General features: G+C 37.7%; 1 protein-coding gene across 1 annotated transcript; it reads right to left on the reverse strand.

Annotated features, from left to right (window-relative positions):
- Positions 1–71: 71 nt before the first annotated feature.
- LOC149490040 (PAX3- and PAX7-binding protein 1) lies at positions 72–12,200 on the reverse strand. The gene is made up of 16 exons (XM_089714919.1): positions 11,903–12,200; positions 11,315–11,442; positions 10,708–10,962; positions 9,743–9,884; positions 8,937–9,038; positions 8,136–8,271; positions 7,737–7,926; positions 7,401–7,524; positions 6,967–7,155; positions 6,170–6,345; positions 5,150–5,214; positions 4,577–4,743; positions 3,914–4,094; positions 3,248–3,381; positions 1,971–2,145; positions 72–1,484 (listed from the first exon to the last, which is right to left on the reverse strand). Exons 1-16 carry the CDS (start codon positions 12,060–12,062, stop codon positions 1,430–1,432), a joined length of 2,379 nt encoding a protein of 792 aa, XP_089571045.1. The 5' UTR covers positions 12,063–12,200; the 3' UTR covers positions 72–1,429.
- Positions 12,201–14,469: the final 2,269 nt, after the last annotated feature.

Consider the following 14,469-nt stretch of genomic DNA (forward strand, 5'->3'; position numbering starts at 1 on the left):
CATTTGACAATTGTAAATAGGTTCTCATAAATTGGTGTTTATAGTAGAGCCATTTTAATAGGCAACATTTGACAGTTCAACAAAATTCACCAACGTAACCTAGTAACGACGACATAGAATAACATGATATTTCGTTTTGTTAGAACTGCACATTTGCTTAACTTTTTTCAATTACGATTACATATTTATAATAATAATGACCGATGCAACTAATTTTAAGATTTGATTTTACTGATAAACCATTCTAAACATAATAAACATTTTCTTATTTAAAGAACTGACGTCGCTACAATTTTGTGTCAATAAACCTTTTTTCTTTATAAATACCAGAGACGTTACTCTAAAAATCGAAATCTGACATCTAGAATCGAATGCATTGGTTACTTGGGAATAAAAATCATCATAAATTATTGACATGTGTTTCAAGTTCGATTGACAATTGTTTCAAGTCCGTATCGATTAATTCGCTTTAATCGATGTTTTTAAGCAGGTTACCACCCTATGAAGATAAAATTGATAGACGTCAAATGTTGCCTATTAAATTGGCTCAACTATAATAATTATTATTTTTTAATGTAAGATAAGACACAATACAAAAATAAATTATAGAATTTAAAGAATACATTGACAATTGTTTTCTCAACAATTTCATCACTTTGAAACTACAAACGCAAAAGAAATCGTGACGGAAAAAAACATACTGACTTGCTTATTTATTTTTTCAATTTCTCAAAGAAACTAAAGTTAATCAAAAACAAATTTAACACTTGAAATATTAATTCCCACTAGCATTCGTACAGTTGTCAATTCATATTTGGCAATCCCAGATAATCCAAGTAGAACTAGGTATGTTTGGAATTTATTATTATTTTAAACAGTCCAATTAAAGTCTGAAACTTTAGATCAACAGATGATGTTATAATTTGTAAAAAGGTGTACATTCGATCTTCAAAAACGGCACACTAACGCACAAACCGTCAAAGTGAGATGGCATGACTCAATTATCGTGAGTAAAAAGAGACAAATGAAGTCAATACTGGCTTAGCCACATTACCGCTCGGAACACCTTTCTACTTATAATATCATTGCATTCCATTAAATAGTATGCAAAAATAACAACTATATTTTTAAGAATCGATAAATTGCCCTAATAAAGTAGGATATTCTTTCAACTTTTATGGTTTTTTGGCAATAATGTGTGGTCGCATCTATTTCTTTATAAAGATAAAAGATGATGATGATGACTAAAGATGCAACCCAGCTATGATAGTTTTACATTAAATTATTATTATTGCAAATACAGGGCATTATTGATTCAGTACACCACAATAATGTGTATTTAATCCTTGTTTTTATGAATATTTCACATTAATCAGGTATGGAGAGAGTATATTGATATACTCATGAATTATTTCCGCGACCGTTGGTGTCATTCTACCGCCTTTGCTTCCGCTAACACGGCTCTTGCTTGTTCCAATGCTTTCCTAAAAAAAGTGATAAGAGAAGAATTAGTTTTAAATCTTTTCCTAAGGGCTGTGGTGTAAGGGGCAGATGCATTATACATCTGTTTCACTGATCGGTTTTCTTTAGGGACAAGTAGGTGATCAGCCTTCTGTGTCCGACCGAGACATTTTTTTTCTTCGTCTCCACCGGGAATCGAACCCAGGACCCCTCGGTGCTACGCTCATGCGTCAACCACTGTACCAAGGTGGCGGTCGGAGGCATGGGTATGAGGTTTCATAATTCTATGAATAAAATGAATAATGAATTTATGAGTGGTGATGAACTAATGTTTGTAGTGATCATGTTGGTTGATAGCATGAATGTATCTGATTGATATATTCGATTTTATGCATGACTCTTGTTGTTATAAATTGTTCCTGCAGCCGAGATTTTGCCTATTAATATTTGTGTATGTATTTTCGTGTTTTTAATCGAACTGGTGATGTCTAGTAATGATCAATACTCACAAATGCAGCGGATTATCCGCCTGTAGCCTCGACAGTGCCAATCTGGCCAACTGTGCGAGTCGTTTCAACGCTCGCACACGCAGTTCCCCAGAACGCGGTAGTGTATGCGCAAGCGCAGCCGCTACACTGCTCAGTTGTGGCCCACCGCCTGCGCCCGCGCCGCAACAGAGAGTTTCTATTGGGTATAGTATTATAAATAAATAATAAATATTTCAGGACAATTTTCACACACGGCACAATCTGATCCCATACTAAGTTTACTCTTGTGTTATAGAAACCAGATGGCTGATAAACATATATAATTTTGTAATAAATACTTATATAGATAATCAACACCCAGACACAGAGCAAACATCTATGTTCATCACACAAATATTTACCCTGGGTGGGAATCGAACCCACGACCTCTGGCTTGGAAGGCAAGGCCACTAGGTACCAACCAAGCCAACCGGTTAGTCAAAATACAATGTCACCTCTCCTTTTTGCAATTTTTATTAATACCTTAACTCAATCTTTAACTTCTCTCTACCACATGTATGCTGACGATGTCCAAATCTACACCCAAGCGACTCTGGAAGACTTGCCCAATGCAATCAGCAAGGTCAACAATGATTTGTCTACCATTGTAAACTGGAGCAGGAGTTTTGGACTATTATTAAATCCATCTAAAACACAGACAATCATCATTGGGAGTGCATCATATGTGTCAAGGATTGATTGGGCAGCCCTTCCAGATGTTTTGTTGGACGGCATACAGATCGGTTACAGTACCCACGTAGAAGAGATCGCTACCTAGCGATAAGGCCACCGTTTGCACACATTATTTTCCTATTAGCTGTACTTTATGTGTCTCTATTTTTTTGTGTGTGCAATAAATCACTACATAGTATAAAACAAAATCGCTTTCTCTGTCCCTATGTCCCTTTGTATGCTTAAGTCTTTAAAACTACGCAACGGATTTTGATGCGGTTTTTTGAAGTGAAAACTTCTTTAGCGGCGTTGAGCACTTTTTCTGTAATGGGTATAAAATCTTAAATTCGCGTCAGGACACGTGACTTGATCGAAAAAGCGTAAGACGGATGGAGAGTAGACAGCTATCCCTTCTCTACTACGCGCGTTTTCACTTCTGCCGGCACTCCCGGAGTGCAACCCGTCTTTTTTTTAATAGATAAAGTGATTCAAGAGGAAGGTTTTAGTATATAATTTATTAGGTTTTAGACAAAGCGGGCGAAGCCGCGGGCGGTAAGCTAGTTAAATAAATAAATGAGATACTGCACCGATGAGCGCGAGTGCGGTGCGGTCCCCCGCGAGCGGGTGCGGCGGCGCGCACAGGCACAGCGCGGCGCGCAGCAGCCGCACGCCCGCGCCCACGCAGCGCCGCCAGAACTGGTTGCCGCCGCCCTCCAGCACGCTGACAACCATTCACAGTTCTATCATCATCAGCCCATGTACGTCCCCACTGCTGGGCACGGACATGTCGTCGAACTTTTTTTAAAAAATGCCCCGGACCAAAGTTATAGATTTCTAAATTCGGTTAAGGGCCGATTTATCAATGCTTGGATAAAACTTATCCGTCCACTAAAGTATTACACGATAATATTAAAATGTCACGTAAACTGTCAAATACGATCAAGTAGAATACATTTTTGAAATGGTAGTTTAATACGTTATTCGACGAATAAGTTTTAACCAAGCATTGAAAAATCGGCCCTAAATCGGTTCGATATCTACAGTTTCGATTAAATCGGATATAAAAAAAAAGTTTTTTCAATTGTGTATATTGACCGGACTTCAAATTTGTTTAAAAAAAAATGTTTTTTCAATCATGTAAAGTGGCCGGACTTCAAATTTGTTTAAACACATTTTACAACCCCGCATTTACCAAAATTCAACAACACTACAAACTAATATTACACATCATTAGCACTAAAATCAACACTTACTGCGGCGGCAAAGTGGGCAGGAACACGTCATTGCTCAACGCACTAGCCAGTCTCGAAGACACAGCCTCCGAGAGCTTCTTCAGCGAAGTCCGTACGGGTAACTCCGCGGCGCGCAGTAGTATGTTGCGGAGACGGATACACGCGCGGACAGACATCGGGTCCCACGCTACTTCTACTAGTTCTATGGATAATTTAAATTTACCTAATTTAATTTTGTGTTCGACCAAAACTGGTCACTCAAATTTGCTAAAATTGTCATTTTTTTTGGCACAATGATTAAAAGTTAATCTTTGACGCGTAAAAACTTTAAGGTACAGGATTGTCGATTACAATTTACATGGTGTCGCACATGTGGTGTACCATGCAGAAAGGAACTAAGTTTTGCAAATACGTACGTACGTTTTGTAAAAACAAATTTTTAATTACGCAAAAAATTATCATCCCCGGCATAAATTAGACATAGTATACAATAAAATGATTCTGAATAAAAATCTATCACATCACATCAATTAACAGTAATTTCAAGAATATGAGCTTTAAAGTTTAAACATTACCATATAAAAAAGGACGAAAAAAATCCACCTTTTTTCTCTCCTCACCCGTACTTTCAACCATTCTACACCTCCCAACATAAAAACCACGCTCCAAAACCCGATCCCTTACCTGTGACCTTAGGCAGCACGACCTTATCCACGATAGTTGGCACCAGCATCAGGTCCACATCTTCCCTTACTGTATCCTCACTCACAACTATCTCACTCTCTTCCTCCGAGGAGGATTCTGAGTCCTCTTCATTCTTCTCCGACCGGACGCCGTACATCATGAGGCATCTGTTATTGGTAATAGGAAATGTGTTTAGGAGTTACTTTGTCAACGTTTAAAAGGTTGTTGTGGAAAATAATAATGGATACGAGAGAATATCCTTTAAAAATATTCATGAACTAATGTATACTTTCGGTGTTAGATAGCCCATTTATCGAGGAAGGTTATAGGCTATATATCATTACGCTACGACCAACAGGGGTGGAGCCACGGGGGTGAAACCGCGCGGAGCAGCTAGTGATTAATAAAGCATCGAATTTATCAGTTATTGGTTAGAAAAAAATATGCAAAATAACGTGTCGTACAAAGGTATATTTTAACTAAGATGGAAATCTTGATTTATACGAGTTAGTGGCCGGTTATTAAAAATCTAGTAATTAAATTACGATTGAAATTAAATAATATAATGCTCACTTGTACCAGTCCATCCTTTCATAGTCTTCATTGTCTTCATCGGCCAAAGGGTTCCAGAGTATCAGCTGTAAAAAATATAGTACGAAATAAAAAAAAATGTGTGTGTGTACTAGTGTACACACGTTAGAAGTGAAACTTCTTTATGACCTTAAAAATGTCACAAGTATGGCGTAACGCAAAAATGTCACGCGTACGGCGTAACGCAAAAATATCACGCGTACGGGGTAACGCAAAAATGTTACACTAAATTTTTGTCCAACCCCGATAAAGAAGTTTCACTTCAAAAAATGTGTGCGTGTACTAGTGTACACACGTAAGAAGTGAAACTTCTTTATGACCTTATTTTTCAAAAAATAATTTACTCTAAGCAACTTTACAGAAATACGTCGAATCACGCGTGGTAGGGATAAGAAAAAGATGGCGCGTAACGAAACAATGTCACGCGTAACGAAATAAAAATGTATGCGTGTACTAGAGCACACACGTAAGAAGTGAAACTTCTTTATGACCTTAAAAATGTCACGAGTATGGCGTAACGCAAAAATGTCACGCGTACGGCGTAACGCAAAAATGTCACGCGTACGGCGTAACGCAAAAATGTTACACTAAATTTTTGTCCAACCCCGATAAAGAAGTTTCACTTCAAAAATGTAACACTAAACTTTTTTCCAACCCCGATAAAGAAGTTTCACTTCAAAAAGGCTCTGACACCAGCGGGCCAGCGAGCGGCACACGCTAACGTAACCGCGAGTTTTGTGTGACGTCACGTTTGTGTGGAGTATTTTTTTGATCAGCGCGTTTTTTATGACGTAACAATGTTTGTCTTGAGTAATTTTCATCGTTTTTGAAGTGAAACTTCACTTTCAGGGTTGGAAAAAAAATTACTGTAACATTTTTTCGTTACGCGTGACATTTTTCCGTTACGCGAAATCTTTTTTTTTACCACGCGTGATTCGACGACGTATTTCTGTAAAGTTGCATATAGTAAATTATTTTTTGAAAAATTTCTCATCTCCTTACCTGATGCCGCACATAGGGCGCCAGTAACCTCGGCAGGCAGTCCGCGATGTATGCGTCTCCATAGAGCGCGGGGTGCTTGCGGCGCCAGCGGGCCAGCTCGCGGCACACGCCGCGCACGCTGCGCCACGCGGGCAGCGCGTCCGCGAACAGGGACGCGGATAACTCGCGGATCGTTTCTGTTGTGGAAAATGGTAAGAATATAATTTTTTTTGATAAATAAGAAATCGTGTAATTAAAAAACGGGTATAATAAAAAAAATAATATGTAAAAGTGTTTAAATTTTATTCGGGAACTTTAAAAATCTCACACAAATTATTGTTATATTTGTGTGCGGAATTGATCTCTCCGTACGATACGTGTCAATTTCAAGCGATGACATAGTGGTATGGAATAAGCATTGTATGCGAGGAGCTCAACAGCTGATAAGCCAGAAGAAAGTGCGTTGCAGTAGATACGCGACACACCGATCTCGTGGCGGCGGGTCGTTTGGTCGGCGGGCGGCAGGTCGTCGTCGCTGGAGTCCCCGTCGCGGTGCAGGTGCGCGGTGCCGGCCGCCTCGCGCCGCTAGTGCTCACCAATCTCGTGGCGGCGGGTCGTTTGGTCGGCGGGCGGCAGGTCGTCGTCGCTGGAGTCCCCGTCGCGGTGCAGGTGCGCGGTGCCGGCCGCCTCGCGCCGCTAGTGCTCACCAATCTCGTGGCGGCGGGTCGTTTGGTCGGCGGGCGGCAGGTCGTCGTCGCTGGAGTCCCCGTCGCGGTGCAGGTGCGCGGTGCCGGCCGCCTCGCGCCGCTAGTGCTCACCAATCTCGTGGCGGCGGGTCGTTTGGTCGGCGGGCGGCAGGTCGTCGTCGCTGGAGTCCCCGTCGCGGTGCAGGTGCGCGGTGCCGGCCGCCTCGCGCCGCAGCCGCCGCGCGCGCCGCCGCCCCTCGCGCTCGGCGCAGCGCCGCCGCTTCTCCTCGCTGTCCGCCGGCTTCGCGGCGCCCGGACGCGCTGTGCACACAGACACGCATTCAGTTAGTTACGCAACAATTTGCAACATCACGTATTTTTTTGCAAAATTTTGTCATGAATACTCTACACCGATTGGTCGACGTGACACCATATTACATATAAAATAGCCTAACAAAATGAACAATACATAAAAAAAAATTTTTTTGATATTTCAAAAAAAAAATCAGTTAAAATTTTTTATTAGTTTTTAGTTTAAAAATCTACACACAATAATTATACTATACCTGCCAACGCCAAAACATCTTGCGCCTGATCTCTAACATCCGCTCTTCGTCTCTCGACGAGGAATTCGCAGCGGCGCTTGTGCAGTAGCAACGCTCGAGTTTCTAGCGCTTCTAGTTGTGGCATCTGGAAAAAATTGAATATTATGCTTATTGGAGTGACTATGTTATTTGATGTTAATATGATTTTATATCTGTCTAACCTATTGCAAGGATACAAACAACAGTTTCATTAAAATAAACCACGAAAATCAGGCAATAAATGTCAGTCATTTCAAAATTATTTACAGTGGCTTCTCGCAACATTCCTTACAGATAATATAAACAGGGGTTACAAACCTTTTCATCCAAACACTCGATCAAATCGGTGATATACCCTCTAACAGCCTGCGCTCTTTTATACGCTGCGTCTAGTTCTTTGCATTTAGCCGTCCTCAACTCTTCTGTTCTGGCCGCTTCTAGAAGTTTCTCGTTACATTCATCACGCTTTTTTAGTGTCGCCTGCCGCTCTGTTCGGAGCTCGTTTAGTCTGAAATGGATAGAATTAAATTGTTTTTGATGATTGAGGTGATGAATATAATTTGCTTGTGGTCTTTTGAAAATTAGTAATTTTTTTTCACAATCCTAGACTTTTAAACACATTGTTTATTTATTAAAATCCTACATTTTGTTAATAATGCCATACGAATATAATTTGCAACATGTACCTCTTATTTCTCTTTATAAATTTATACGTACCTCTTATTCAAAGCATCCACCAGTTCTTGCGCAGTGGCGGGCGGAGGCCCATCCGTGAGCGGGCGCAAATGCGTTGCCTCCAGCCGCGGGGGCGGAGGCGCCACCGCGAACGGGTTCAGCTCTGTGGAGCCTTCGCCTAAAGAAAAAAATTGGTTGTCTGTAAAGTTGGTTTACTGACGATAGTTGTACGTGACAACGGCCGATTGTGCTTCTTTGTCGCTCGTTCCGCGCTCTCGCTTGCACTTCAAGCCTTACAGAACGCCTCAGAGCGCGAGGTAACGCCGCATGAGTCATGTATTTTCGTGCATGCAGCTGCTATCGAATTATAAGACGTTGTCACGTCAAAAATGTGGGGTAATGTTTCTGTGGAATGTATGGAAGATAATTGATTGATTGGAATATTAAAGGGGCAAGATATAGTTTATTTTAATTTGACTGGCGTAGTGTTATAACGTACTTGTATTAATTGTGTTTAAATGCATTATTCATAATTATTGCTTGTCATTGTCTAATTTTAATTGTTATTTTTCACTTTTGTCAAAAATTATTTATAGGTCTACTGAAAGGTTTCATTTTACTTTACACAAAAAAAATACATTTTCCAGATATAACCGTTTTGTTTATATAAAATTTCATGTAACATTAATGAATAGCCACAAATCAATATTTCAACAAATAAGTTAAGTGATAATCATAGTACAAAGTTTTTAAGATATTAGTCTATGTGTTCTAAAAATAAGTATACACCTACTAAATAAAAAGAAAAACCTGACAATAAGCAAGGAATATATGTCACCTCACCAGTTATATCCGCAATAGATGGAACAGCCTTCTGCATCTGCTGCTCCTCCCACTCTTCACCCTCGCTGTTCATCTCATCATCGGGAATGGCTGCTGTGCCACCTGGAAAATTAGTACTCATAATAAAATGACAAGTTCAGAGATTTTAGTACTATGTATAGAAACTTAAATAAAAACTTCTCCTTTCCTCTAATTTAATTTCTCTCTGTACGTCGTCTTGTCCGGAAGAAATCGCTACATAACGATAAGGCCAATTGTTTAAATGTATTCTTAGGTTCAAAAATTCAAAGAGCAAAAATGTATTAATAAATAAATAAAATGTTTGTTGTAATTGTTCCTAAAATATACCACTGATGTCAATTTCCATAAAACACTATGCCGAGATTGCACTCTCTATGAAAGACTGTGAATAAAAATAATAAATTATATTAAGTTTTAGTGCTGATCAAGACTTAATCTTTCCACTACCATGAAATGTTAAATTCATTATGATTTTGCAAAATTACTTTGTTTTTTAGTCGCGAATCGAATACACTCTTAACCAATTTTAATCAAACTTTCACATTCAAAATTCACATCATCACTACATAGTATAAAACAAAGTCGCTTTCTCTGTCCGTATGTCAATTGTATGCTTAAATCTTTAAAACTACGCAACGGATTTTGATGCGGTTTTTTTAATAGATAGAGTGATTCAAGAGGAAGGTTTTAGTATAATATAATTTATTAGGTTTTAGACAAAGCGGGCGAAGCCGTGGGCGGTAAGCTAGTTATATTTATTACAAGACAAATTCAATATAACTTACGTTTAGGCTTATCGCTCGGAAGCTCCAGCCCCCTGACCTGAATCCTGCCGTCTTCCTCGTCATCATCATCATCGTCTTCATGTATCAGCCGAGGCCCGCGTCCTTCCGACTTTATTGGAATATAGTCACCGAGCTCTCGAGCCTAGAAATGGGATAGTTTGTTGGAGATTTTGACGCACTGTGTTTAGGTTGATGCGACATGGTTAAGATGTATGATATTATCATGTTATTAAGGAAGTGTTTGAAACTTGAGTTATATGGTATTTAATTTCTTATTTTAATTTATTTATAATTCAATAATTGCTATTCTATAAGTTACTTTTAATTTGATGACTGTATGTATTGCATTAATGTAAAATTAAACACGACAATGTACATATCTTCAAAATTACACCAATTATTTATAACCATGCCATTTTCATTCAACCCAAACACCATTACACTTACATTACTTAACCTATAAAAACTCATCTATAATTCCGAAATATTCAATTTGGATTAAGTATTCTATTGCAAAGGCTATAAAGTATAAGCCATATATTTTGTATAATAGATTTCCGCCCGCGGCTTCGCCCGCGTTTTCAAAGGAAAACCCGCATAGTTACCGTTCCCGTGGGATTTCCGGGATAAAACCTATCCTATGTGTTAATCCAAGTTACCCTCTATATGTGTGCTAAATTTCATTGTAATCGGTTCAGTAGTTTTTACGTGAAAGAGTAACAAACATCCATACATCCATACAAACTTTCGCCTTTATAATAGTATTAAGATGTATGAAACACAGAGAGTTTTACAACAATCATTATAACAATCCAACAAACAAGTAAAAACTAATTTGCAATCCAACTTAAAACTCAACAGCAGCCACCCAGACTAGCGACCACAGCTGTCATCTGCAAGACAAATTTATTATGGTGTTGTGAATCCCAATCGGTGGCCATCTCCTAGTCCCTCACCTCTCATACCTGCTGTCGCGTTTTTCTTGCAGCGTGGATGAGCGCCGCGTCCGGTATGTGTCCCGGGGCAACCGCGAGCGCCGCGCGCACGGACTCCGCTCGAAACTGATGGAATCCCCTACTATCCTCATCTTCGTTTGCACTCTCTTCTGATATGTCCCCCGCTCCGTCAGCCGCTAGCGCTTCCCGACCAGAGAGTATCAACCCTTCGAGGGTCACCTTCTTTTTTCTCTTTGGGACTTCCTTTACATCTGGTGTGGGTTCCTATTTTAAATAAGGTGTGATAACTTATAGGTTGTATTATATATTAACTATACATTTGGTTAGTTGATAGCTGCATTGGATTATACTATAATATTTGTACAGAGGCACAGAAATAAATGAAATATTTGGGTAATAGACATATTAAATGCAAACTTAGAGAGTGGCTAGTAACATTGTGAGAACTATCAAAGTGTATGCAGTTTATATATACTAATTTAAATTATAGTTGTAGAAGCGTATTTCTCAAACAAATCAACATTCAAATGCAGCTTTTTATACAATTCTATTTCAAGTCATTATTGATATGTTTTTCGTTTTTTTTTGTTGCCAGTTAATAAATTAAAATCATTACCTCAGTCACATTATTGTCAATTTTGTGATTATCACCCTCAGGCTGTACACGTTTCTCCTTTTCCCTGCGTTTCGATAACCTCTTACTTTGTGACGACTTCTTTACCTTAAAAACTTCACCATCTTCCTCTGAAATTGATAAGAAGTATAATCAAGGCCTTGATACATAAAAAATGTGCATTTTTTCAATGTTATTTTTTAATTAGGTGAATACATTTTTATCACTATGTTAGTACATACTGATAGTTGAGAATTGAAAAAGACAATTATGCATTGTGCATAACATACAAAAAATAAAGTCCAAATAAGTACGAGGTAATAACAACGCTAATAACAACGGTAATACTTCACTACCTAGTATAAAACAAAGTCACTTTCTCTGTCCCTATGTATGCTTAAATCTTTAAAACTACGCAACGGATTTTGATGCGGTTTTTTTTAATAGATAGAGTGATTCAAGAGGAAGGTTTTAGTATATAATTTATTATGTTTTAGACAAAGCGGGCGAAGCCGCGGGCGGAAAGCTAGTAATCAATAATTGGATTAGGAGGTTATAAACAATTATAATGAAGCATAGTCCATCTCAAACCTTCGTCGACGAAACTTAACAATGACGGAGTTTTAACAGGTTTGTTTTCTTTTTTGTTACTAATCACTGGCGGTGGCGGCGCCTCCGGTTCACCATCTTCATCGTCGTCAGCACAAAACACGCGTCTTTGAATTCTTTTAGGCTTGCGAAATAACGACATTTTAAGTCGAGTAAATACAATATTAATTTACTTATAGAAAATCTAAAAGAAAAGACAAAATTGAAACAAATTTTTCAATTGTAAGTCATATTTGAATTTTATTTAGCAGTATTTATTGCAGACCAAGCCACCAAAAGACAAAGATGTCAAATTTATATGGCATACGTCAGATGTCATGAGATTCTATCGTAGCACCTCAGAGCAATAAACCTATTATTCATTTATTCTCACATTTATTCCTCTGAGCGTAGCACAGATAAGTAGGATCATAAGTTGCCATAAGAGAAAAAGGAGAAGAGTAGTTTATAGTTTATGGTATTTAGTATACTCTTAGATCATTAAGTAATGGATAACACTCGCAGGCGTTTCCCCTTTTGCTGAGGTATAAGATTATTCGAATCGAAAAATCTTATGCTTTCATAAAAACTACTTGCGTAATCGATTACAAACACTCTGCGTATTCGTAAAACATCGAAAGGACGTCTGCGAGTGCTCCGCTAAAAATGCCGTTTTGCACTGTCAAGCCTTGCAGAAGCAATTCAAACATGTCGAATATTAAAAAAGATGGAATAACCTTTAATTTGTGTATATTTTTTTATTTTTTAACGTACATTTCTAATTAAATGCAATTTCTAATAATCGTCGATGTATCGTTTAGCGATATGATCAAGACAAATAATCGAGTCATGTTTCGAGAGAGAAAGAGACGAGACTATCATGGAAAGAAAATATACAAATTTAATCTTTATCTACTAAGAGAGAAAGTTGAATTTAAAACGCGATAATGAACCGCATTCCTTACGAGACTATCTTTTAAAGAAATACAAATTTAATCTTTATGATCTAAGTTATAAAGTTGAATTTAGAACGCGATATTGAACCACACTCCCCACGAGACAACTTGGAATGAAATACAAATTTAATCTTTATGCACTTAGGGATAGAGTTGAATTTAAAAACTCGTCGCTTAAAAGGTCGTAAATTTTTACGACTTTCGTGACACAAATTATTTTTGTGAATGTGTGATTGTGTTTCAATAGTGTGAGTTGCCCTCCCCGCACCAAAATCAGCAGAAAGTTTAGTTAGAACATTTGCCAGCGTACTCCATCCATTACTTAAGGGCTTGGTCTAGTAGTGCAAACAAATGCATCCTGTCATCCTATATGTAAATAATACAAATGAACTAAGGGAAAGTTGCTCCACTTAATTTTTAAAAATTAAATCATTCGTATAATTTAATATTCGTAATAAGTACCATAAATGACAATTTGAAACAATTTTCGTGAAAATTACACCGGGTGATTTTTTTTATCAGTACACAAGATTTGCGAATACTTTCTATTGATATCTTCAACTTCATGTTTATATAACTGATCAACTTTTACAAAGAAATTTGGACGAAATATAAAAAAAATAAGCTTTCCATACAAAATGCATAACTCTATACATTTTTTTCGACCTAAGTTTCTTAGTGAAAGTTGTTCAGTTTAACTAATAAAAGGGATAAACAAATTTTGTATATAATAGAAAAAATGTAATGTTTGTGTTAAAAATTATAAAAAGGAAAAATCCGCAAATGAAAACAAAAGATATTTATTTCTGACTAGCTTCCGCCCGCGACTCCGTCCGCGCGGATGTCAGTCTTCGCGTCTTCTACAGATTTATTATAGTATGTATAATATATAGATTTATATTTATAAACCTAATAAATCTTTTGCTAGCATTCTGATGCTTTTTCGGTTGCACTGGATTTATCTCTTTTTTTTCAATCGCTTGAATGATATAGGATGGGTCCTTGATGGCATCGAATGCTGAAGTCTCGAATCAATCAATTCTGATAGTAGGCAATTTATGTAAAATCTTGATAATGGTCCATCATTTTATTTTGCCTTAACGTTACATACTTTTTTATATATTCTATTTTTAACGAATGATTCACTCCAGTCCAAACAGCAAATAAGCTTCTGCAACGTTTAGTTGTCCCTGAATTTGGAAAAAATAGTCATGATTCTTATCTATGACTAGCTTTCCGCCTGCGGCTTCGCCCGCGTTTTCAAAAAAAAACCCGCATAGTTCCCGTTCCCGTGGGATTTCCGGGATAAAACCTAGCCTATGTCACTCAGAAATGATGTAGCTTTCCAACAGTGAAAGAATTTTTCAAAATCTGCCAAGTAGTTTCGGAGCCTATTCAATTCATACAAACAAACAAACAAACAAAAAATCAAACCTTTCCTCTTTATAATATTTGTATAGACAAAAGTGTTATTTTTTGCATTGTATTTCAAATATTAAATTTTTTTTTAACCGCATCTTCCGCATTCATGTCTTTTGCCGGAATTAGACATTTAACTTCTACTAGTCCCATTTTCCCTTTTTGATATGGGAGTGTATAAAGTAAATTTTTTAG

This window comes from Colias philodice, chromosome 3 (genome assembly GCF_061535455.1).
Source record: "Colias philodice isolate Cphi_HAF_F1 chromosome 3, ilColPhil1 Martin Lab GWU primary, whole genome shotgun sequence".
NCBI classification, from domain to species: Eukaryota; Metazoa; Arthropoda; class Insecta; order Lepidoptera; family Pieridae; genus Colias; species Colias philodice.

What these genes read in the sequence shown, in the direction of transcription:
- LOC149490040 (XM_089714919.1), bottom strand. Translation starts at nt 12,062, where the DNA reads ATGTCGTTATTTCGCAAGCCTAAAAGAATTCAAAGACGCGTGTTTTGT. An exon ending in TCCGAGCGATAAGCCTAAAC is followed by an intron (nt 9,039 to 9,742) that starts GTAAGTTATATT and finishes CTAATTTTCCAG; the next exon opens with GTGGCACAGCAGCCATTCCC. An exon ending in CTGCCCACTTTGCCGCCGCA is followed by an intron (nt 3,382 to 3,913) that starts GTAAGTGTTGAT and finishes AATGGTTGTCAG; the next exon opens with CGTGCTGGAGGGCGGCGGCA.